The sequence below is a fragment of the Acanthaster planci genome, linkage group LG01 (genome assembly GCF_054643075.1).
Source record: "Acanthaster planci isolate LZ-2023a linkage group LG01, COTS_SCS, whole genome shotgun sequence".
NCBI classification, from domain to species: Eukaryota; Metazoa; Echinodermata; class Asteroidea; order Valvatida; family Acanthasteridae; genus Acanthaster; species Acanthaster planci.
Window position 1 is genome coordinate 3,263,108 of NC_141777.1, and position 26,436 is coordinate 3,289,543.

Below are 26,436 nucleotides of genomic sequence, written 5' to 3' on the forward strand. Positions count from 1 at the left end.
TGCGCTGTATTAAGGTCTTTAATAACTCACAGTGTAGCATATATCTGTACAGTGGGCATCCCAAAGCCCTATCATGCATAGACATGTACCAGTCATATATGAGCTTTTATTTTGGGACAATGGAAGTGGGGAAAATTCTTTCATGATTTCAAACCATAGGTGTTTTTTTTGAACTTTCAGAAAATGGGAGTTTTATTTTTAAGTCAACAAGTTGTAGCTGCATGGTATGCACTGCAAGGTACATGTACCACATAACCTGTTAAGTGAATAAATATAATGAAAATGTACATGTACATGTATACTCAGGTCCTATATCATGATCACGGTAACTCTTTCATCGCGGTATGGGAATCTTTGCATTTTGCGTTGCCAGTGAGTTCCCAATCGGCAATATTCGCCCAGGTAATCAATGATTTATGGCCTAAGGATAAGTTTCATTAAAACAGAGAGAAAAATTGGGACGTGTTCAATACCGTATTTGCTCCATGTACATGTAGGAACAAGCAGATGCTGTCTACATGTAAACAGAATTACATCTTCATGTACATGTATGTGTTGGGAAAACCCCACATACAATGTACATGTAACGTGCATAGATTCCTTCACGTTTGGCGCAGGCCGCCCCTGTGCAGCAAATTTCTGTCAGAGTGTTCTGTCTCCGCGTACATGTGCGCCGTGTGCTTGGTTGAAATTTTTCCCACTAGCCTGTCTTTGATTGACAAGCCCTGTGATGCACATTTACGATACAATGTATATCATTGATGGTGTACGTGTACGCACACATGCATGTCTTCATAACGTTAACTGCATTACTGGAGATGCCCCTGGCTCAGTAGTGAGAAATCATGCTGGTTTATCATTGGTGGAAAACTAAAAAGTATAAACGAAAAATAATAAGTAGTGTAACAAGAAGTTTACAATCAAATACTGTACCTTAATTACTGGTGGCACACTGCAAACTGTAGGTTTTTGCACGTCACAGTGAACCACTGTTTCTCCATCCTTTGCTGAATTCTCATTCTTGGGCCACCTGGCGCCACCTCAAGATGAGAGCTGTTCAGAATGCGTTTTATTTTGAAGAAAGAATAACAGTAACGACCGAAGTGTTCATTTACTGTATCTGCCTTGATCAAACTCTCCTCCAAGCAACAAGAGGGTCATGGAGGTCACTGTCTGCCAGGTGATGTTTTCACTCACAATAAACACTGGAGGTTAAAGAGTAGCATGGCTTCCAAATATCACCATGCTGATGCATGTGAGCCAAGGCATAGAAACAAGGTTTCAAAACAAAACCAGATTTGCAACAAGTGGCTGACTACAATGAGATGGCTACAATTCTACCCAAACCATTCTCCAGTAGTGTACCGTACATGTTCAGATGTTTGTTCAGCGCAAATATGAGCAATAGTAAGTATACAAGTGCTATGTGTCAATTTGTGCCAAAATTTTCAACTGCACTTCAGGCATGTTTGATTTTACCAGACAAACAAAACTACCTCCTCAGACAGTTTAAAAAAAAAAAACTCTTTCATATCGTGGGAACCGGGACAAAAATCGTTCACTACTGTATGAGACCACTGTTGGGAATACAGATGGCTTTCATACAGTAATCTGAGTGTGGAGTACAATGAGGTTTTTATCTGAAACATACAGGTTGGCTTCTTATTCCTCCACGATTAGACTAGGAGAAAATGTCCTTGAAATTAATGAATATAATGCGTGCTATCCTGCAAGCACTACCTTCCATTTGTACTGCACACATGCATTGCACAGTATCCAGTACGTACATGTACGCATATACCTTAGGCCAAACAAAATAATCATTGTGCTTCCGGTTACAAGCCCCAACCTAGCAAATCGCGCTGACCCTAAATCTTTTTTTATTGAAAAAGAAAAAAAAAACAAAAATACAGTTGCTAACCCCGTGCTTATTTCGGGGATGTGAAATCTCCGCTTGTTTGTTGAGTGTGCCTAATTTCATTTTCCACTTTTTTCTGCAATGGACAGGTGGATTTGTCTCATTCTTCTTCGTTGCGTTTCTCTCTTTTTCTTTTTCTACTGACACGACGCGATTGCCAGGCCAAACTTTGCCTGTCCTCATTCGGACACCAAACAGCACTGGAGCTCCGAAATGCACATGACTAAGTCTACTGGGACACACACGTGTACTGTACAGGTGTGAACAATGATGGCCCGGAAGTGCAAGCCTTACTTGTGTAAACAGCATCCTGGGACCATCCGGTCATTGTGTTATGATTGGCTGCCAATTAACATCAATATTCATACATGTGTCAGTGGGACTCATTACAGCCGTTCCCCAGTGAGTTTAAGTAGTGACAAACAATCTCCACTATAACTAGTGGTAACACACATTTTACTGTGAATTTACAGCTTGAAATATTGCCGATAGAGGGTTTCATGACAACTGGCGTGGGGCGCGCAAAGTTATTGTGTCATGCATCATCGCACAGATGTCATACTTGTGCTCTACGGGCATCGTTTAGTCCGAGTTTTCAAACAATTTTGGGACATTACATGTAACTCATCAAAATGTCAGTGCAACACAAATGTATAATTGTCCAAAGGGGCTCTGACTTGGATACAATTTTTTACGAGACCGATGCTCAAGTTAGGAATCTGCGGGGAAAAAAACAGTGGATGGAAGACATGGTAGACCGTCAAAATCACCATTTAGTAAAAAGAAATTTAAATAAAATAAAAAATCTCTAACTTAAAATTTTTCAATCAAAAACTTTAGAAGAAAAAAGAAATACTACCCACCTACACAAACTACTTTTTTTTATCCTAACCCCCAAGCATATTGTTTGGCTTACACTACACAGTACTACAAAATACTAAGTAATAGTCTGAGCCTGAAGGACCCAGTGCTACAGATTACTACTTCTGGCTAGGTTACTTCCATTGTTACTCACACAGAGAACAATAAAGCCATGCATTCATAGTGCCACAGCACTGTATGGTACATTGTCTTATCTATTGTATCTTATGGCTTCACAGAACAATAAGGTCATGTCCTCTTACAAGCGACAGCGCTCAGTACTGCATTTTACTACAAGTAGTAATTTGTAGTATTATGTTGGGTTAGGGTTAATGTAATAGGAAACACAACCATTTTTATGTTTGGCCTTGTGGCTGTACTAATCTTTATATGTGTATTTTGGTCAAGGAGTGCACCTGAAAGTGGAAACATAGGGAAATTAACAGTTGGGGGCTACAACGTTTACATCCTACAGTGATTGAGAATCAACAAAACAGTCTGTCAATGGAATGAGCAAAATGCCGCACACATACTTACATGTACATACATGTACATGCACATATGATCTACCAGTACAGTAGAATAGGAACTTTTTGTCTCTTTGTCACTAGTGGGGAAGTACCAAAAGTTTGTGCAAAGAGCAGATAGTGTCAGCCGATGTTTATCGACCAATCAACAGCCTTGGTCTCATTTCTGACCAATGACTCCACGTGGCTTGCGTGAGGTGTCATAAAATGTACACACATGCCAGCACATGTATGTACAGTACGTGCACGTACATGTACATGAGACATGTACGATATGCCTGCCATGCTTAGACTTGGGGGGGGGAGAATTTACTCACATCCTTGGACAACATTATACCATTAGAAGAACTGTTTTTGTCACTCACCCTTTCTATTCAAAGGCAACATTCAAGCAAACATTGGTTGGTTTTCAGTTTTCCACAAAAGCACTACACTGATGCTGCAATGCCAATACCATGATGGTTACAACCACAGTCATCTCAACGGAAATTCTCACGGCATTTCTCCAAGGGTGTGGTTCACGGGTCAAGTTGGGTTAAGGGAATGGTGACCAGCAGCATGTAATGACTTTGTGGTGGGAGGACTGTTGAAGCCAGTTTTGAGCAGTACACTGAGGCTTACCACAGTATGAAGATCTGGTAGGGGGGGTACCTGTAGTCATGACACTGTTACAATGTACATGTATGCTAAAGCTACCGTATTGTCATACTCTGTGCACTTGTGATCTAACAGGTTTGTGAAGGGTAACTAAAGGTTTTGGAATCACAGTCACATTAGATGCATGCTCCGAAGCTTGTATGATTTTCAAAGAAGTGTCATAGGGATGGGCTCTACCTCTGGATCAAAAATCAATCAATTACCCCATCCTGACTTTCTAGGATCATCCAAAGGTCACGCAGAAATGTTGCACTATATCTAAATGAAGTCAGAACTGTTGTTCCGGTAATTGTTACGTTGATTTTGTACAGTTTTGTTCCAAAAAAACAAAAGTCACACGGAGTTACTACACAGGGATGGGTTTGTGAGTTTGTTTCTGCATTCAATTGGGGACCATGAACAATAGAGGACAATAAGGTCCCCGATTGACAGAGGGTCCCGGATTGACAACTGTGTACAAAACATATGGTTGGTCTTCTAAAAAAGGTTAAAGTACAAACAAAAGAGGAACAATAGGGGGTCCCCAGTTGCAGGCAAAATACACACTTGGGTGTGTGTGAGCCCTACAAGTACTTCATAAAATTCAGCTCTTCTGACATGATGGTTTGTCACTGTCACCATTGAGACCATTATGTTGTTGGTTTTTAAATAAGACAATAATGTGCCCACATCAGCACAAACTACACGTATGGGAACATATAATGTCCCAACACAGAGAAAGTTATCCTCCATCAATATCTGTCCATTTCTATGCAGGTACTTCCTTGTTCTTTTCTTCTACACTTCTTTTCGCTTCAGTCTGCTTCTCTGCAGACATCTTGCAGTGATCTTGGCACCGCAGCTTGATCCGCTGTGACACTGCCCGTCTACACTCCAAATCCCATGGTGAATTTCACCTACCTTGGGACACCTGGCCAAAAGGTCTTTCCCTTCGAAAGTGTTGGCTAAGGCTTTAGCTATGTTGAACTTTTCCGAGGGGGTTATTGCATTGTGTGCCTCAGAAAACTACATGCATAAGGAGCTTTTTGTGGGTATCATCTAAACTGTTTCATTGGACCAAGCAAATGCACAGTGAATCTATGTGCCTAGACCATTTCGGTTAGGATACATCCTCACTGTTTTAACATCATGCAACTGCCCTCATGAAAAAGAAAATCAGAAACAGCCTCAGTCCTCCAAAATCCTTGGATATTTCTTGAATATGTTCTGTGGTGGGGTGCCCATTGCCACAATCCTTCAAATTCCTCTGGAAATTCCTCTCATTATGTTGAGGCAGTGTGAATGGTATCCTGGAGCAGTATGGAGGATTTCTATAAGGGCATTAATTTATGCTTGGCTGAACATCAACAACACAAGGTCTAACCCACACCCTTGAGACAACATATCCTTCGCAATGAGCAGTGCAATTTTGCCATTCCGCCTCAATCCTCACAAATCCTCCAAAACCAACCCAGAGGATTTTGAAGGATTGAGAACGGTGAGCGTTAAATTGTACATAACTACATGTATAGAAAACAAATGAACCTGAGAAAGATGGTTCCAACTTTTGTCCAATCTTTCAAATTTGTCTAAAGTAACATGCACACCTACTGTTTAACTCTTAATCCCTGCAACTACATGTAGCACTGCTGCCCAGCAGAATATGACATCTAACAGCTCTAAAGATGAAAGTGTGATGCCCGCTGAAACCAACAGAATCTAAAACTACAACAGCTAGAAAACAAAAGGCTTTTTGTTCACTGCCTTCATCAACAACATCCAACAGAAAGTGCCCACTGTTGGATATTGTTGGGTTCATACAGTAGATGTCTACAACTCTACATGTACTGTAGCTGCAAGTCTTTGATCAAATTACAAATGTTACAGCACATGCTCACAAAGCAGCTAAATGCACGCAAAGACGTACATAAGACCAGTCGTGGGGACAAGGCAGTCATGTTTTTATTAGTTGACGTTTACATTGGCTCAACTCATATTTTGGAAATACAGGAAACCAATCCAGAGGGATTGAATAGACTTGTAAATGTACCATGTATTTGTTTTGCCTTTTAAAGTTGTGTAATCCACGTTGTTTATTATTTCACTGATCATTTCGAAGACTGTTAAAAAACAAACAAAAGAACTGCTGCATGGCCCACCCAGGAAGGACACAAATCCGGTTTACCAAAATTAGTAATTTTGAGGACTTGGGAAAGTTTAGGTTGAGTAACGACACGCCACTTACACTTGAAGATTGCGTACCTGAAAGTGACGCGGATCCTACCGGTATATTAGGCACTTCGAATTTTTGCCTCTAACGTTAGTGTATCATTGGAGTAATATTTGACTTCCAATTTTAAAAGAGGTGAAATTTAATCAAACTCCAAATATTCCGATTCATAAATGTGGGTTCTACATAGTTCCAATGAAATTTTATTGGGGCCCAATTTCCAATTTTTTTTCTCAAAGTGCAAAATGAACTCTTTAAAATGCACTCTGAAACATTTTTTTTTACAACTTTTTATTTGGTACCGGTATGTCAGGGGAGGTAATAATGATTTCCTAAAATTCATCAAGTTTAAAGAACTTCTGAAATTTTGGGCGGGATTTTCTGAGATTTTTTGAAGGGCGCCAGGTTAGGGGACACTCAGTTCAATTCTTGCCCAATTTCCAGACGCCAACGTGTCCGACTTTCAGATGAAATTCCATGACACTGAACTTGTTTACAAAGGTTCAAAAGAATGTATCATGAAGGCATTAGCATCACTATTCAACCGGGTGGATTTAAAGTTTTTCAACAGAGAGGTTCGGCAGCACGATATGAAGAAAGTCAAGTGAACATCAAAGTGTACCACGTAATACTCTTCATGTACTAGCACTTAATGTGCAGAATGTGCAATGACTTCCATAGTCAGCACCCCAGAGCAGTTTATACACCACTGCGGCTAATACGGCTAACGCCGACTTTAAATCTTAATTTGTAGATTTTTGCTTGGTGCGGCTTATTCTGCGCACCGCCTATATTCCAAAAATTACAGTAATTACTAGACAAGGTGTACATCATACATGTACATGTACCAAGCCCATAAAAAGAAACAATGGGCTCTGTTTCAATTCATTTGAATTTAATGTGTTTAATTCACTGAAATGTGATGTACATGTACCTGTACAAGCATCTAACGCTAACAAGAGATCCCAGTGTTTTCCACAGTGCAAATATTGTGTACAATGGCCTACATGTACATGTACATCAGTGTGTGGCGTGTTCTCTTAGATTATGCAGTGCATCAAACCATCATGTATCCATGCACAATAATGCAGTTAAATGTTTCACAAACTGATTTATTATTGATCGCTTGCAGCAGGTGTATCCATTTATCACTCAATTCCCCCACAAACTAAGCACTCAAATGTTTCATCACTGGGATCTGTCTCTTTCCAGATGTGAATTTTTTTAAGGGGGGATGCATTGCATCACAGAGGCCGTTACAGATAAAAGGGGTCGTAATAATCTAATCAGCATGATGATTCTGGGACAAGGATTGTGTCACACTTCAACACCACTGGCAAATTTGTGATGTCATAGCTACCAGTAACAGTCATGCTGCAATATTGCCAAAGTAGAACAAATAAATTTCAACTCCACACCAGCAAACCTGATGATGACTATTCAGTTCAAACAAATTTGAGTAAAATTTGAGCCAGTGTTCAAACAAATAAAGCCAATAGACTGGTTGATATATCAAGAACAGTAACACATGTAAAACTTCTGAGCATTACTTACATTTTGGAAGGAATGTGAGATGAAGCATACAACAAAATGAAATCCCCTGTCTGCCCCTTTGGGGTCCCCCCCCCCAAAAATCAGGTGCGTATTTTTAGTAGTCTTCACTGCTACATGTAGGTGCCCTGCTACTACAGAAATGTACTTTAACTTTTATTTAGGCTTCCTGATACCGGTACTTATACCAACTAATATGAGTAACACAAACGACACTGTTTCTTATATACATGTAATTGGACAAATCTAAGTAACGGTACCTCCTATTTAAGCTGCCGCAAGTTTTGACCAACAATAAAATGTCTCCCAATTTGGAAAAAAACTAGTTCTGTATCTTTATGTCATTATTACCATCAAAATGATGGTCAACCATTTCAAAATTATATACCCCAGTATGTTTGGGATTCAAATCCTTTTTTACATTTTTGAAAGAAGGCTTCACTAACTTTTTTGCCACTTTTACAAATATATTTCGCCTCAATGAAAATTAGTCCTAGCAAATAAATGTTCACAACACATAACCAAGACTGACAAACACATCCAAGTTTCTTTGAGAAATGCAACTCAGCAACTGTACTTCTTTTATATACATGTTGTCTAATACTAAAAATATTCTTGAATCTCTGCAGACTCTGTACAGGACCAATGAAGTGGAATCAAGTTGTTTCAATTCTATAAAGTTCAATTTCCCTTACACAGATTTTTGACAAACAGTGTACATGTACCGGTATATGTACCATACCACAAACCAGTCAAACGTTCTTTCCCTTTAAACTTGCACTGTCCAAATCATATGTAAGCCCGAGTACTGAATTCCACAACTGACAAGAACATTCATCTAGTCACTAACACACAGGATCGACAGCGCAATGCACCAATTTCAATCCCTAGTCCATGTGTTTAAAAGTCACCACATTGGGCTGATCGACATTTATCATCACTCAAAGTGAATTTTTTCGGACGGGGAAGGCCTTTGATATTTGATATTTGCCATGCAGTGCTATGTCTAGGGGTTCTAGGCCAGCCAGAACAGTTCCCACTATGACATGCCACGTATACATGGACAGCATGAATGATCAGTGCGCAACCGTACAGTAGGTACCGGTACGTAGCGCAAGACTATGGTGGTGGCACAGAGGACATGAGACCAATTTATGTGACACGGAGTAGTCTGCAAGATTGAATAAATGTGGGATTTTTGTTTAAAAACAATAACAAAATATCAAATATTTAAAAAAAAATGGGGCAGAAGAAGAAATCAGAGTGGGCAGTGATGATAAACAAGTAATCAATTTTGATCACCCTTATCCTTTGCTAAGAATCACATCTTACGTTGAAGGACATCTCTCCTTCTGGGAAGAGTTCATTCACGGACATTCCACAAAATTTCTTGCCGAGGTTTATCTGTACCTGGGCACCTGTCTGGATGCATCGACAATTACCAGAATGATGTGTACAGAATTGTGTATCGCTTTGAAATCAACTTGAAGAGGATGAGAAATAAACCCTATGCTAGTTTAACCATATGTATTAATTCACTACGGACAACGCAGTGGACATTAATTTAGTAAATGCCGTAGAGTTTTCAATATACATGTATACATGTAACTCCATGCCATTTGTGGAACTCCTCTCTCGACCTTTTTTTGAAGAGGCTTGTGCTTGTAATACACTGGAGCACTGATGGGGCTAAGTGGAGACGGGGCGAAGATGTTAGGGGCGAAGTGCTTAGGGGCGACATGGAAATGGGGTGCAGCGTCTGTAAAAAGTTTCTAGCCGTGCCAGCTTCAGAAAGTGATAATGTGCCCAAATGTAACGGCAAAAATACTTCGCAAACAAAACTTTTCAGATTAGCCACATTTGAGCACAGAGTATCAAGTGATGTCCGAGTGCAGGTGTACGCTATGCATGGGAACTCATTCCCAAACCAGACATTGCCAAATTAAGTTGGCCTAAGGCCGGGAAGAGTTCCATTTTCGGGCGCCAGTAGTTATTCCCTACAGTGACCTACTAGCCTTCAAAGCAAAAAAGTCCGGAGAAGTTCAATTTAGGAGTGAAAAAGCCAAGTCGTTTACTTCAAAAACACTTAGAATTTTTCACACCAGTCCCATAGCAGAGTTCTTCATGGACACATTTTTTGGCAGGGCAGCATGACATCATCAAGATCGTGATGACGTCATTGGGTGCATTATGACGTAATCAAACAGGCGTGAAGATTGCAAGGTAAACTTCCCTCGGGGAAATTTTAATAAATTTAGTTTCCTCAGATGATCACAATGATGTTTTTAAGGTGATTTTTTTCATTAAGGGGAGTTTCTTTCTTTTCTGTTAAAAATTCGTAAGGGGTATTCTGGCATGACCTTGCACAATCACTATAACGCTGAAGTCCAACAATGTGACTTGGCTTCTAATAGCGTGTTGCTGCAGCACTGCATGTGTATGCGTGTTTACAAAGCACTGAATGACCTACATACACTACTGCATAGTAACTGTTAAAAGCATCCAAATAGTGATACTACAAAACATGCCCTACAAAAAGAACGCAGTTGGAAGAATTGCAAACAAATAACAAGATTCTAGGCCCGTTATTGCTATTATTGGCCCATTGGTAGTTCCTGTGTATTCATACCTTATTAATCGGTGATCCGGAGACGAATAAGCTGCTGTTTGGATATTTTCAAAAGTCTTTTCGATCACCATGTTTTTGATTGCCATACCTACACATGCATCTCCAAAGTTTAGTCAACTCAAGTTGAAAATTGCCGAAATTGCTTGGTTTTTTTTCCTGACGGTAACATCTGTGCAGTTGTTCAATTAATGACATCACCGGAATCTTTGTCCGAGTTGTTCTGATCGCGCCAAGCCGAAATCATCGTGACGAAGTGTGCGTGATACAGGTACATGTATAAGACATGCACACAGCTTGGCAGAGTGGTAAGAATTTTGGCAGGGTGGCAGAAATTGGCTAGGTGACCTGAAATTTTGGAGGGGCAGCAGAAATTTAGCAGGGTGGCCTGCCCTACCAAATCTATTTATGGAGAATAGTACACTGCCATAGGGTTTGTGCACAGGGGGCCTAGGCCTATACGTAGGCCCGCTACCCCCAGAACTGTGGGGTCCGACGTCCACTCCTCGTGGGAGAGGAGCAGACGTCGGACCCCACAGTTCTGGGGGTAGCGGGCCTACGTATAGGCCTAGGCCCCTACACTAGGTCTCAGCTATGGAATTCTTTCCAACGGCCCCCTTTCTAAAGTGTATGCACGTTGTTATGGCACACGAAAATTAAGATGATCTGAAACGAAATTCTTTCCCTCGACATATGTGCATCGCAAGCCGCTAGTGATCGATTACGTTCTCTCGATGGAGTGAAATAATGTGAAATTATGCATCGTGTCCGGAAACTAGACAACTGGCCTAATGGAAAAGCTCGAAGACGCTCGTCATGCCCGTGGCCACTGCATACATTTTTTTAATCAATGAATCACATCTCTTCAATGAATTTGGATGAAAAAGTTTTTGAACCACAGAAACATCAGTAATGTCATAACTTACCAGGGTTTGTAATCAGTCATTGACAGCTGGATACTCGCAAATTGTTGAGCAAAACCGCCACGCCAAAAAAAACGAAATTCCGTCAGATAAGTCACACAACCGTTTCGCTCAGTCCGCGATCCGTCGGCCGTCGACCGGAAGGAAACAATAGTACGATAACTGTGAAATCCCACTGATCCCTAGGACACCGTTGTCAACTGCGAATAAACAACACCTTCGTAGAGTTAAAGCAAGAGGACCACTAGGTGCGTAGGAATAAAATTAAATTCCGCAAATTCTTCGTTTGTCACGTGATTTCATTGGCCAAAAATAGCTGGTCCCTTTTTTCCCGTTGACAATATAAACGTGGAAGGGCTACCAGTCCTTGTTTCCAGAATTTGACGTCGAAAATGTGTGATACAGAGGGCGCTAAATGTTGCAAACGCACGCCGATAATATTTTTCACGTGAAGATGATGCCTTGACTTTTATACGGTAGCATGGCACCCAAAATAATCACGGCCTCATCCCTGGTGATATCGTTAATTATTTCATTTACCATAACATTATTGCCAATTAGTTTATGAATTAATCTGGTTAAGCGAATTTGCGGTTTCAGGAGACACACACCTTTTGATTACAGTTTAAACATTTATGTCTATGTTTGAACAAACATAGGCTACACGGACTGGTTTTTGTTCTTGTTTTCGTTTAATTTTCATTCTGCACAGGACATTCACAAACTTACGGATGCAGTGAGTTGTTATAGTCAGTTTTGCGAGGACATCTTAATTCCAACCAAAACGGTCAAAATATCCCCTTACAACAAACTGCTCATCAAAAAGGATGTAATATACAAGAAGACGGGACTATTCGGAACTAGGGGAATAAAAGAGAGATGAAGGAAATACAGAGAGAACTAAAACATGTCATTCGAAACGAAAAGAAAGTCTACAAAGAAAAGGCTGAAGAACACTTTCTGAGCAAAGTCTTGAATGGTTTGCGTACGATAAGTTGCTACTCAAAGCCAAACATAATATAAATTACCAACTATCACCGAGGACTATATACCAGTGAGCTTAATGTATCTTGGACAAGTTTTAATTGTCACGAATTTACAAACAAGCTTAATGACTTTCAGAGTGCATTTCACATAGGCATAATTCCGACTTTTTAAAAAACTGTTACAGAAAGTGAGGTTTATCGGCAGTTTATCGGATTGAATCATGCTCGGCAACAATCATATATTGTTACATCTATTTCCAATCTCTGCTTTGCCACCCAATTAATTCCAAACATTTGGAAATGGTCATGCATTATTCCAGTTTCTAAGAAGTCAGCGGTCACGTGCAAGAATGGTCTTAGACCAAAATGCGTTACCTCGGTGGTAATGAAGATATGTGAGCGTTGCGTTTTGTTTTGATATATTTGAAACAACTAATTGTTGATTTTTGTTGACCCAGTGCAATTTGAATTGTACTGCGTGAGTGTTGCAGCACGGAGGACGCATATTTGTTTTTCTGTACTCTCAGTTAGAATGTGCCAAGTTTGGAAGCTCACTGCGCATAATGTATTTGACACTTCATCTGCTTTAATAACATTGCAACCTAATATTTTGGCAAGGAAACTTCTTGATTTGTCAACTATTCCTCACACTGTTGTTAAATCCATTTTGCAATAGCTCACTTCACGATTTCTTCGTCTCAGTGATTCAATCCATTTGGATGTTTTCGTTTGTACAATTACAATCCTGGACAAAATAGTTGGAACACCTTGCTGGAAGGGCAGTGAAAAGATCCCCCTCTCCCCCAATCAATGTTGCGGTCATTTATTGGACCAAGAAACAACATTGACAGGGAGCGAGGGGAGGCATGTTCCAACGAGATTTGTCTCTAAAAAGTCCGCCTAATCCCAATCCGCCTCTAGGTAGCGCGAACATCCCGCTCTTAAAAAATGCTGCACGCGTGCGATAAGAACCGCAACGGTACACCACCTCAACTGAACTTTAAAAAGGAGAGTCACTCACATCCTTTTTCGCTTTTCCCTTTTTTCATGGTTCACCGTTGCAATGTTTCATCTGAAACCCAATCAGAAAGTGAAAAGAGATCAGACAGAATTATGTACTCCTTATGTAACCATATAGCCCTTCAGAGCGAATAAAAAACTCCATTTGAGAGAAATCGGGTGCGCCGTTCACGATTCGCCCAACTTATCCCATTTTCAATGGCCAACTTAACTCTTGTTGCTGATACCTGTGAGCAGCAATCCCATCCTCGCAAATTTACTATGAACCCTTCCACTGAAACAAATCTTGTACCGATGGGTGATCATAACCCATAGCTGTTGTATCACTAAATATTAAATAACTATGTACATGTATTTACATGCACGTACCTTTTTGGGGGGGGGGGGTTTATTATGCTCTTGACTGGGCATACTACAACACCTTGCCTATAATAGTCATTATTTATTCCATATACTGCTTACAGCATCACACGGTAGCGCCCAAAACAGCAACGCAGCAAACCCCCCGCCCGATCCCGGGTAACACAGACCCACACTCATGACATCCACTTCCCACTCAGAAACTCGGACAATCCTGGACAAAATCTTGACAAGACCTCGTGGGAAGCGCGGTGAAAAGATCCCCCTCTCCCCCATTTAATGTTGCGGTCATTTATTCGACCAAGATTAAGCCCAGCTTACCCATTGAGAAACATTGACAGGGGGCGAGGGGGAGGCATGTTCCAATGACATTTGTCCAGGATTGTAGTGCCTCCAAAAGTACCGTCTTAGCTCCGTTTTTGAGGAACAGGCGCAGCTGATTTACAGTCCACTGACGACAGTTGTCCCTTTGTGAAATGTGCAGGTGATACAACTCTCGTTGGTTTTATATAGATTGAGTCTACCAACCTGGATCAAAGAAACCGGCTTGTAACATTCTGTTCACTAAATTTTCAAGAATTGAATTTATCAAAGACGGAAGAAATGTTTCGTAAGGCGGTACCGGATCCTGTATTTATTGATGTATATGAAACGGAATGTGTTGTTGAAAAATAAGTGTCTTGGGAGTTGTGTTTGATGACAGGTTAGACTGCAGTAACCACGTGAACCAGAGAGCGAAACAACTGAACTCGACAGTGTACTGCCTGAGGAAACTGACTTCGGTGTGAGACAGGAAATCAAGCTGACATTTTGCAATGCGGTTATTTGTAGTGTGTGGACCTGCAGACTGGGCTCCCATAGGAAGGCGCACACGAAAAATGTCACAGGAAAATGAAATCAGTCAACAGGGACATAGGAATTCAAAAGGCTCATGCTAGGACGACGAACCGATGTTAGAACTAAAGAGCGAGCTTGTTCGCTTCAGATCTCTCTCATTTACGACTGGTTGTTTTTCTTAAGCTTTTGCTGGATTTTGTTATCACATTCACAAGGTACCAAACACGTAAAAAGGAAATACTAACATATCAACACCGTACAAGGTTACCATGAATGTGGAATATACTTTATCTGTGAGCATTATAATAATACAAGAAATGCAGTAAAATAATGACAATGTTACAATTACAGCCCAGTACAAAATATTGAAAGTATATCATTTATAACAATGGTTAGTGTTAGCATTTTATTATACATGTGATATATACTAGATGGCACACATACAGCTGTACACATTTTTTTTTAAAGCCCAGTGTCTCAATTTAGTACACAAAAACCTAATCACATTAGGTTAAAACTGACAAGCGCGAGTACAACAATTCTTAACATAAATGACAATGGTGACGAGGGAGGAGGGTATCAACCAAATACTGTGAATTTAATTTCCTACTTCGACTTCCAACCATCCCTCCCCTAAAATTCAACTCGACAATAATTCAACTTGACAGTAACATCTGATGTTTGTGGAAAAACTGAGATTCAAACACAAAAGTGGCTTGGTTAAGTGAACGAATAATTACACTTTTGTAAATCCAAGCTCTTTTAATCAACTAATCAGCTAAAAAGCATTTAGATCTCATTTTTGACCCAAAGTTTCTAGAACTATGGGATTTGGAAACGGGTGTCTTCACCTGCTCAATTTTTCACCTATATGAATGTGCCTGATATTGTAAATATTTGAGCAGATCCTACCTGAACTGTAAAAAGTTATCCTGTCTTTTTGTGAGAAATTTACATCCAGAGTTTCTCCTTCTCATAGAACACTTCCCGCCAGTATCTGTGCCAGCACCATTACAAGAAAACATTCAATTTATGAACGAGTAATACCTCAGTTGAAAACTTAATTTAGAAAGGCATATATACTTGTGACCTTTCTTTCTAAACTCGACCTCTGCTCTAAAAACAGTATCTCAAGCCCTTTGCTCAAACTGTCTCTGAAGTTGGTCAAAATAAATTACACCGTAACATGAGCCGCAAATACAATGCAAAGGATGCAGCACAATTAAATTTAACTTCACACACTTCAACCAGTAAAATGTCGGACACATTCTGCTGGGAGGTTGTAAAGACTGAAAGTAATCCATGACGTTGCCACATCTGAAACATGCTTCTGGGGAAACGGCTATATCTAACTGTTAGCATCTCCCTGCACAAGACCTTGCCCTAGACAACAGATTCCGATGCAGCCATAACACACCCAACTTGGATCAGGGATTTAAGATGCTGACCCCAATTCAGAATGTAAAACAGATCTTTAATACTCTCCCTCTCTGAAGGCTGATGCCTGGGCTAAAAATGGAAGATAGATACTCCACTTCCAGCCATCCAAAGATGTATGGAGTCCAATGTCATGGAGCTAAGGACAGAAATCTGCTACAGCCTAGACAAAATTTGCTTAGCCAAAGCAGGTTACCAAACAAAATAGATTATGCATATTGCCTGAGACTGGTCCCCAGCTTATTCTTGATTAGTAGGAAATTTGGCTGAGTAATACAAATATTTTTCCTTGGCTGATCTGTGGAATTAAGTTACAACCCAAATGCCAAACTGCTCCATCCCATCTCTCAATCAACAATTTTCAGGGTTTAGAAAAATACTCTCATTGGGGAACTCCGCAATACTGCCTTCTGACTTTTAGTCTTCAAGAAAAGATTCGGAGCCGGAGCCTTCAGGGTCAGCTTTGGCGACTCAAGATTCATCAACAACAGGCTAGGATCGTGAGAACTTGCCTGGAGGCTTACCAGAGCCACAGGACTATTCAACTCGGCCACTGGGCCGAATCAAACCTCCCTCTAAATCCAGCCCTTGACCTTTGCCCCTGTACACCCTCCAAAAGCACAACATCATCGACATGTTTTCCAATGGCCTGACATCTGGTGAGCAAAGATTAAGGCAAATCTGCTACTTCAGCTTACAGTAAAAACAACTTGCTAACCATCCATACAAATATCCAATTACTTCTGTCCACTGCATACATATAGCTTACAGCCCAATGAATCAAGACACATGTGGCATATTACACTGACATACAAAACAGGAATGCATATACTTTACCCAAAAAAAAAGCCTCTCTACAGCGTCGAGCCAAACTCATCCTTTTAACCATTCAAGTTGCACCCAAAGAATCCACTTTTTACATCAAGCCTAATTCCTGCAAATAATCTACCCTGTTATTAAAAGGTCAGTGTTTACCAACATTCAACACAAACACAGAATTTTTAGGTGGTGTGCTTTTCCAGCTTTGGGACTTTCATGCTTATTCACGGGTGGCATCCAGCTGGCTTATTCATCCAACATCTGTTGTTTTCCACAGACGTTTCAAATGCCCCCTATTCAGCCTTCTCTTTATGGTCTGGGGTTGAATTTGTTGCCATCTCCTGTGATTGCGCATTGAACATGCATTCAGGAATGCTGCTATCTTGTGACTTATGGTCTTCTGACGTTCTTCTCTCTGTCCAAATACTTCCAAACAACTGCTCCTTCAAACTTGGTCCATTTTTCACTTGTCCACATAATAAAGATTGAAACTTTACAAATAAATACTCCTTGTAACATTCACTCTGAAACAAAGTCTACACTAATGTAACATAAATGTTCATAAACTAGCCATGCACTATCATGCAGAGTGATCAACATTTTGTTTACTGTAAATGTCAACATACCACGGTGGAAAACAACTCCTAGCGTAACATGAAAAGTCTAACATCAATTAACCTTTTTTGAGGGAAATGGCGTGCATCAGATTCAGAAGAGAGCGGATGATGATGCAAGTGACTGAAAAACGCAGCCAAGATGCAGTGGAGACGAATATTTCTGTTAGATACCGTACACAGTACAGCTGTCGCACTGTATTTCAGAGAAGGAAATGCTGTTGTCGACAGATATCCTCTAAACTTAAACTGCCTCAGGGTAAAGGACTGGTGCATTTCAAATGTTTGGTTCTCATTTAAAATTTTTTTTTATAAATGTGCTCCTTCAGTCCAATTTAAAAATATAGGATTGTACAAGTACACTTTTAAGCAACGATGCAAGAATAAATAGTAATCTTTGCAGTCTACTTCAAAATGATATTTGACAGTGTAAGGGCTTTTGAGGAAGACTAAAGTTGTTTTTACAGAAATGTGTCACACTTAATGCATCAAACAACAGTTGTTGCTTATCACTTTGGTGGAAAAAAAATGGGTAATAAGGCTTCTATTATGAATACAAACATTTAACAATGTATGAAACAATCAATGGAATGTTTCCAAGTGCATCACAAAGTTGTGCATATATTTGAACTCCTAACAGCCAACTATTGCAGACTTGTGGGACAGATAACAGAAAAACACCCTCCCACAGATGGGAGATCTTTGGCATTGCAACAAGATCATGTGATCAGAATGTGCTCAGATCACATTGTAAAGTTCCCACAAAACATGCTTGAATCCTACAGAATCCAACACTGGGCAGTTTGGATCTCTCTGATCTGAAGAAAGAGATGGCCTCTGTTCCAGCAGGGAAACCATTTGATTCCATAGGATGCTGTTTGTATCTGCCGGAATCTTGGATAGTAGGGAAACCACGGTGTAACATCAAGGCATACAGTTGCTGCACACATCAACATGCGATCAATCTCGGATTGGGATGCACCAGGGACATATCTGGTGGAGCTCATGAGAATGGGGCATTGCTAACACTGGAAACATTGGTTTGGCAGTTGATAGGCTACCGGCCAAAATGCCATGCCATGTCTACAGCATGAGAGACTGGTTCCATGTTGATTTCTGCCTGGTGCAGGAATGCGTTAAGCAATTTTTCTCCAGTCGACAGCTCTGTAGAATTCAGCCCAGGTTCCTTTGGTGCTCCCAACTGAAACTTCAGATGAAACAAGCCATTTCAGAGTGTACAATCTGGCACGCCTACAGGATTTCCAGCAGGATTACGATGTGTTTCCTGGTTTAACGAAGGTGTGTGTGAGACCGCATGTCTAATTTTTGAGACTTTCCCGAAAAATTAGCAGAGGTAGTGAGATCCCTGCATTGTAGAAAACTGCCACCTCAAAGTGTAGATGTGGGTGGGAGTGTGTGTGTGTGTGCAAGTCTTTAGGTGTGCACAGCAGGTGAAGTTGCACCTTTGCAGGGTGCACCTTCTGACACCTGTGAAGGTGCCCACTGTGTACCTGCTGCATGGCTCTCTGAAGGAGTCTTTCAACAGCTGACTGATGCAGGTGAAAGCTCAGGATAGTCCTTCACAAGTGCCTCAGGTGCTCCTTAGATTTAGCCACTCAAGGTCTGGTCCTAGGTTTTATTCTCCGTGGCAACAATGCAATCATCGTCCTCACTGCAGCAACATCCTGAAGGCACAGCTGATGACAGAATGAAACCCCAAAGATGTGTCAGAGGGGTCTCGTCAAAAAAACATAAAGTTCAGACAGGGTCCTATGCACCTTAACTGGTCCTATATGAGTCTTGTGTTCCTCAGGGACTGGACGAGCGCCCGATAGACAAAGATGTACTGGCCAACTGTCTGCACCATCAACATGCGTTGGTTCCTCAAACGCTCCAGCATCCTGGGAACATTGATCTCCTGAGAAAGAGACAAAACAATGAAATGCTCTTGTAAGTCTCACCAAAAAGCCCCTTGTTATACACGAAGTACCAGAAATGTCTTTTATTTACTCAGAGAAGGCAATCCAGTAAGAGGAAAGGTTAAATTTTCATAACTGCAGCGTGTAAAAAGTCATAGATTGAAAAAGGACGATTTCATTAAATATCAGAATTGCCTGACATCAATCAGCTTAAGTCAGATGCAACCTTCTCTAAGTATTCTAAGGACTTCCAGTAGACAGTTGTGCACTTTTAGGTCAAACCTGGTCACCTATGCTCTGTGCCACCTGCTACAGTGAACACATGCACCTATGTAATATACTTTTCCTTGAGTCTAGTGGGCAAGCCAAACAGTGCAATCTACATGTACAATCCTTCCACTATGTTCAGATCGTTCTCATGTCATTCTCTGAATATATTATCTTGGATTCAGCCATTTACCTCGTTGTGCTCTAGGCTGTTCAACATGAGGTCAGTCAGGATCAGGACTCCACTCCTTCCAACACCTGCACTGCAGTGGACCAGCGGGGGAGATGGCTTGTCGCTGATGCTGTTGGCGTGACGGCAAACTGACTGGAACTCCTCCACAAAGGCTGCCGATACAAAAATGCACACACCACACAGAAATTACAAACAGGTAGTGCTGGCAGGGAGTTGCTAGTGGCGTACAAGTGCAGCAAGGTTGGCTGCTGAGGGCAATATTTGCGTGTAAAGAGTCAGGATTTTGGCAGCAGATCCCATTAGCAAACCACAGGCTGATCAATGGTAGTAAACCTGACTCAAACAGCCATTACTTAAGATACAGGCTGTTTTTAGTAACATGCATTTAGGGCAAACATATGAGAGACAACTTTCATGAGCACCGTAATTGGTTACAGTCTGTGCACGTTGTAACTTGTACACAACCTATCTGTCCCAGAGACACTGCACAGTGACTGTGATCTATTCCGCAAAGCGACCAATCTTTTGCAAGGACTATCCTAGTGACGAGTGGGGAACCCTTGAATAAATCTCAACCCCAAACTCTGTGTCAAATGCCCGCAAACAAGGGCCAGCACAACTCCACAAAGAGCATCAGGTGGTCTTTGAACCAGAGCTCTTCTAACGAGGCGGGGTACACATGAGAACACATTACACCAACTTGACATAACAGTGGCACACTGCTTCTGTATCTACAGCAGAATTACATCCATGGGTGAACCACCTGGTGTTACTTACCCAGATAGCCATGGACGTCATCGGGGCAGCCTTGGTTGGGCCAGTCGGTGTACTGGAGGTGCCAGACGGTCCGCTGCTCTCCCGAGGGAACATGACGTACTGTCAAGCCACTGGTTATGTAACAGCCAGAGTCGTTGCTGAACTGACCAATGATACGGAACTGGAGGGGGAGAAAATGTCGGACTAAGGTGAGACAATCTCAATGAGACAACGGCTTAATCACACGCCTTCCAGGGATTACACCGAACAGGGCTGAATCCTCCAATTTTTATAGTTTTCATACAACCTGGGGGGCTTGAGGAAAGTGAAGATTATTACGACTACATAAACATACCGGTCCAAATTCCACCGTGTTTTTGGAAGAGCTGCAGTCTGGCCAATACTTGAAACACTTTTCTTTACCTCCCTCCTAAAGAGGAAAAAAAGACAAGTAGAACGATCAGTCACAATACAATGAGAAAATCGGTCACCACACAGTGACTCTCTTTCAATCCATGGCTGAACATATCGCTATCGTCTGCGACCTGTCTCCATAAAATGAGCCGAAGGTTGGAGTTTTCAAAAATTGAGATATTGGTATTTTGGAATTCAGCAGAAAGAGAGCTTTCCAATGATATGTACGTGGTACATGGAACACTTAGGGTGAAAGTATGAGGTGACAATGTGACATTACTCTGGCAGCTTTGCATCTTTGTGTCCGTCCTTGTTTCTACATTTCTGACTGGGCAAGAATAAGGCTGTCATCCAAACTGCTGAGAAAACGGAAGTTTTTACCATCTGATCCAGCGAAATATTTGGAATGATAATAGGGGACGGGTTACTCTTTCCAAATATTACAAACCCCCCAAAATTGACCTCCGCTTCAATATGACTTTGAACCCTCAAAACAGGAAAGAGCGGGATGCGACTTTCCACTCATTTTGTCGAGACGGGTCACATTTGAGCTGAGCAGTTTGTGTGATAGAATTCCGATATGACATCAATACATCGAGAATATGCCACTACTGAAAAATAATTCTTTACACACTGACAACCGACCTGCAGCTGTATACAAAGGCCTCCTACTTCAGTGTTGTATTTCTGTGGACAGGTGTACTATGGAAGTCTCACCATTTACAGCTATCAAGGTCCTCGCACTGGACCTACCGACACACTTTGCCTGCAACCGAGGACCCCATTGTTCCTCTTTTGTTCATACCTCAACTTTTTTTCGGAAGACCTCCCGCATGTTATGAACAATCGTTAAACAGGAACCCTTGACTCTACTGTCTTCTATTGTTCAGGGTCCCCAACTGAACGCAGAGACAAACTCCCAGGATCACTTCGCACACACAATGTGTATGCTGCCCCATGAATGGCACGTCATTCCAGCAACTGTAAGGAACAACTCTGTCCGGTATCTGAAAAGCTTTGGTCCCAGCAGGTGTTTGCACCTGCGCTTATGGGAGCTATTGGAAAATGGCAGCATCCACTCTCACTGTGAAACATGCGTTACTGCTGGTCCAAAGGCAAGGCTTTCGGATGCTAACTTATTCTGAACAACAGCTGACGCACCGGAAGGTGTACAGCGTGCAGTGATTAAGGACTGGAGCAAACAATTAGGTTATGACTGAATTCCACGGCAAAGGCCTTGTCTGAATTACTTGGCTGGGGCTTGAAATTATGCGCGGGTCTGCAGTAGTGGCTACAGCCACTTCCCATTCAGCTGTGTGTGATTTCAAGCCGTAGCAAAGAGATTCGGACGTAGTCTTTGGCTTGAAATAGCACAGTATCTGGTGGTATCCACAGGAGAGTGAGTCACACCCAGCAGTAAACCAAATAAAGCGGGCACATCGGTACTCATGAAAAGCCAGATCTAGAGAGCACTACTTGCCTCTAGCTTGGTCAGCATGGCGATGACGTGTATCCTCCTCTCCCACACCATGCGCCACCAGTCCTTGACGGTGCTCTCCATGGGGCCCTGAGCAGCCAGGTACTGGCAGGTGTCCCTGGCAATGGGGATCTTGATGTTGGAGGCGTTGATGTAGCCTGTGCTGTTGTCGTGCATAGGGGCCAGCTCAATCCTCTTGTCCTGAACATTTCAGGAGGAAAGACCGAGGTTGGTCAATAAGAACTGTATGGCGTGTCAAGAAAAAGGCTGTCGATTTCGTTCAACTCTGCTTAAAAAGTAGGCAAAAGCTGCTATTTTGAGTCTGCCATGGTGAACTAGAGTGTAGTTTGTTCCAGTCTTTTGGACAACTTGTGATATTAACCCTAAGAGTCATCAAGCATTCACTTTTTTGAGGATTAAGGACTGTTATGGTTAAAATAGCCAAATGGCTTTAAACAGCCATTGAACATTGTTAGACGAATGCAAATGCCAATTAGATAAAATGCAAATTTCTATGTACCTCACGGACAAAAGGATAACAGTGAGACAATAAATAAATGATGACGACAAACAGAGTTTTTCTTTCTCCGAATAAAAAGAAATGCGGGAACATGAAATGTAAATTTTACATCAAAGTATGCAAGAACAAAAATTACACTTGGCACATTGCTTTACATTGAAATTTTCGGAGAGCAAATTTGTCCGGTCACAAACCACACTTACCAAACATAAACAAGATTACCTCATTGTCAGCTCTCCACAGTTTAAATAGAAAACAAAACTACCCCAGCAAACAAACAGACATATTAAACTTACAAAAACAAAAGGACTTTTACAAAAGAGCAAACAGACAACAAAGCCAAGCAAGAAAGAGAACTTGCATCGGAATTACCATAAAAAATAGATACTAAACAAACAACAAACACAAGATCACAATTCACATGGAGATAGACGTCAAAGAAATAGTCCTTATTAAAACCAGATCTTTAAATACCAAATATTCACCACTTTGTTGACCGTCTTACTGTTAGAAACTGTTTGTATTCACCTCGTATGGGAGCACATCTTTGAAGCGGTTCCTGTGCTCATTGTCGGGGAGTTGAGCAGTGTAGAAGATGGCGTTGGGTCTTTTCTTGGGGATGAGTTCATACTCTGTAAAGACCTGACCGTTTTTGAGGTGTTCTTCAAGGATCTTCCTCTGTTGAATAGAACAGAACAGAAAACTTCCAAATTAGGAAGAGGGAAAAAACCCCACTTCTTCACCTCAGGTAAATGTTTACAGCTAATCAAATCTAAAACTCTCCTGGAACAAATGAGATGAGTCTCTCATTTTACATCTCCTCATGTCTTGAAATCTGTTGACCGCAAGACAATGATCCAGTTTGGAATTTCAACAGTGTCTAATAGAAATTGTGATTATTTGAATATGGAATGTAGTACAACACTTAATTGTTTAATTGTTGGAAACAATATTTAACGTGTGTATAAGCTTCTTTTAGAAATTTGTATCAACCCGAAACATCCTAAGTTCTCTACTTTCAAGACTGTTCGTTACACACTCAGGGAGCAAGGTTTGTTAATTGAAAAGCATTCATTTAACATTCATCTTTTTCATAATCTGAATCCCGTACAACATTAAAAGTCCTTACAAGTCCTGAATCCTGCAAGTTCAATATAACTGTTCACACACCATAAGGAGTTTGGCTTCAGACTTACTCGAGCATCTCTTGGGTGTTTAGGATCATCTTCATCGTCTTCTTCTTTTTCCCCCGGCCTGACTAACGTCAGACCACTCATTGCTGCCAGCTTCAAGGGCCCCATATAGTCATTCTTCTCTTTGTCTACGCTGTCGGCACTCTGGGTCACCTCCTCTGGCTCCGACTCCTGAGACGTGCTGTGACCATTGGTAACCTGCGTAGCATGCTCCGGGCCGGCCTGCGTTAGCTGAGATGCTTTGAGACGCTCTCCCTCGTTGATGGAAGGCTTGGAGGAGAGGTTGGCAGGAGGGGAGGGCAGGGGTCCCGCCAAGGCTGTCTCAACGATTCCCGAGTCCCGCTGGTTGAGCTGCGACCTGGACGGGTCCACCAAGTTGGCCTTGTCGATGTGCAACATGGCAAACTGGCCAGGGTTAAGCTCCTGCATTTCGGGACTAAGTGGTTCGGGGCTCTGCTGCAACCCACTGTCCCTGTTCGGTGGTACAGTTTGGGAGCTCAGGGTGGTCGGTCGCCGGTGTTCGACTTGGGCAAAGTCCGATGCATAGGTTAAGACTGAGTTTTCAGGCACCGTGGTTTGAGTACTGATGTACATTTCCGGGTTGTGCCCGGGCAGTTTGAACTGACGAGGTGGGCTGCCGACACTATTTGGTGATAAATTGGAATCAATGTCACTGGTGTCGGCAAACTCACTAGGGGGACGCACCAAAGGGATGTGGTAATCCTTAGAGTATTTGGGACTCTGCACTTGAGAATCCACAGGGAATGTTCCGTCAGGTAGAAAGACAGTACCTGGGTCCTCGTAACCAGCGGGGGCCTGTAAGATGGGGACCTCGGTGGGGCTTGTGCTTCCAGAATTGTGCATGACCAGGTTGCCAGTAGCACTGTGTGGAGGGGAGGAAGGGAACGCCTGCTGGCCCACAAACATGTTCACGTTCTGTGCACCAAAGTCCTGCGGCCTGCTCACGTCACTACTGAGGTGGAGATTCTGGAAGGCTTCCATGGGCAGGGACTGCGCGACATTGCCGCTGGAGGTGCTCATGTCCGACTCCATGGAGCTCAGACCCTGGTGGACCTCATGGAGGGGATGGATGGTCACGTGCTGCAGTCGCCTACTGACTAGGTCAGGGCTGCTGCTGCTGACCTGATAGTTCTGCCAGTTCTGCCTGGCCAGGTCTGGCGTGCTCGTGCTCCCCCGCGGGTATGGAGGCGGAGGTCTGAACTTGTTTTTGAGCAGCTTGGCCGCTATGTACTCCTCCGTGGTTTGGAGGTGGGAGGTGAGTTCCGGCACACTGTAGGTATGGATGATGGCCGAGTGGTTCCCTGGGCCGTACATCATGTGGTGGAGGGGCGCCGACTCCCAAAATTGTCCCGGGTGATGGCTGGGGAGGCCGCCATAGCTGAGCCGATACTGGTGTCTGTACTGGTTGCTGTTGTGGGTGTGGCTACGCTGCCGTAGCTCAGGCTGCTGGAACAGCCGACTGTCCACGTGACCGTAGGCTCCACTCCCGCTGCCTAGATTCCCCATGCTGGAGCTTTGGTCGTGGTTCAGCATGATGATGTGCTGGCCATGCACGTTGGGGTTGTAGTCCGGGCTGGGCCGGTAGGCCGGCAGGGCAGCCTGCAGCTTGGCCTTTAGAAGCTCATTCCCGGGCAGGCTGAGGTTGGAAGACGTCGGGGAGACCTGCATGGGGAGAACCTGGTTGGCCGAGTTGACGCTGTAGACGCTGCCATTGTGATTGGCCACTCGGAGGTTGCCGTTGGCATAGGCATGGTGGTCAGCTGTGGACGGCCTTTCCAGGCTGAGCTGGGACATGGTGAACTGACCATGGTTGTCTTGAGCCCACTGGTGGTCAAGACTGAGTTGAGACTGGGTGAAAGTTGGACCATCAGGTGCCATTGTCTGATGAATGGATTCTATCATACAAAAGAAAAGGCTTGTGAACAGTTTTGTAAAGAACACGCAAGCTTTTATGCATCACAAGAACTTCTCAGAAGTTCCTCATGAACCACTGACAAGCTTTGAAATCATTGATTGAAAAAGCTGTTAGCAATTATATGCTGCAAGTTGAGGATTTAATTGTAAACCCGGCCAATTTAACCACTTATCCAATGACGTTCACTGGGCTGGCATAAGGGGAATACTGTTGGTTTATCCTGTGTTCAAAATTCCTAGCCCCTTGATTTTTTCCCCCCTGAAAATTAAGCTTCAGGAGTGTTTTTTTTGGGAGGTGTTTTGTAGCTACCGCAGATGTGCTTCTCCAAGGGTGAATTAAGTTGGTCCTTTGTTTAACTAGGTTTTTGCACAATGAAGGATTGTGGAGGACTCGGGTATTATCAAGTAAAAATGTCC

The 26,436-nt window shown here is 42.3% G+C and overlaps 2 protein-coding genes across 6 annotated transcripts in view; both read right to left on the reverse strand.

The window, feature by feature from the left end:
* Positions 1-11,404, reverse strand: part of LOC110974164 (signal-induced proliferation-associated 1-like protein 1) — a 79,685-nt gene extending 68,281 nt beyond the window's left edge. For 4 of the 5 annotated variants that reach the window (XM_022225586.2, XM_022225588.2, XM_022225587.2 and 1 more), the window contains exon 1: positions 11,276-11,404. The gene's annotated coding sequence lies outside the window, so the exon portion shown is untranslated. Of the gene's footprint in view, positions 1-933; positions 1,068-11,275 lie in introns of those variants that run through there. The other variant, XM_087146915.1, reaches the window with a different exon arrangement.
* Positions 11,405-14,735: 3,331 nt separating this feature from the next.
* LOC110974167 (tyrosine-protein phosphatase non-receptor type 21-like) overlaps positions 14,736-26,436 on the reverse strand; it is a 30,849-nt gene continuing 19,148 nt past the window's right edge. The window contains exons 10-16 of the mRNA XM_022225591.2: positions 24,088-26,000; positions 23,420-23,569; positions 22,375-22,572; positions 20,836-20,910; positions 20,502-20,661; positions 19,725-19,876; positions 14,736-19,263 (exon numbers count right to left, since the gene is read on the reverse strand). Of these exons, the coding sequence (XP_022081283.2) occupies positions 19,135-19,263; positions 19,725-19,876; positions 20,502-20,661; positions 20,836-20,910; positions 22,375-22,572; positions 23,420-23,569; positions 24,088-26,000 (2,777 nt within the window). The 3' untranslated portion in view covers positions 14,736-19,134. The remainder of the gene's footprint in view (positions 19,264-19,724; positions 19,877-20,501; positions 20,662-20,835; positions 20,911-22,374; positions 22,573-23,419; positions 23,570-24,087; positions 26,001-26,436) is intronic.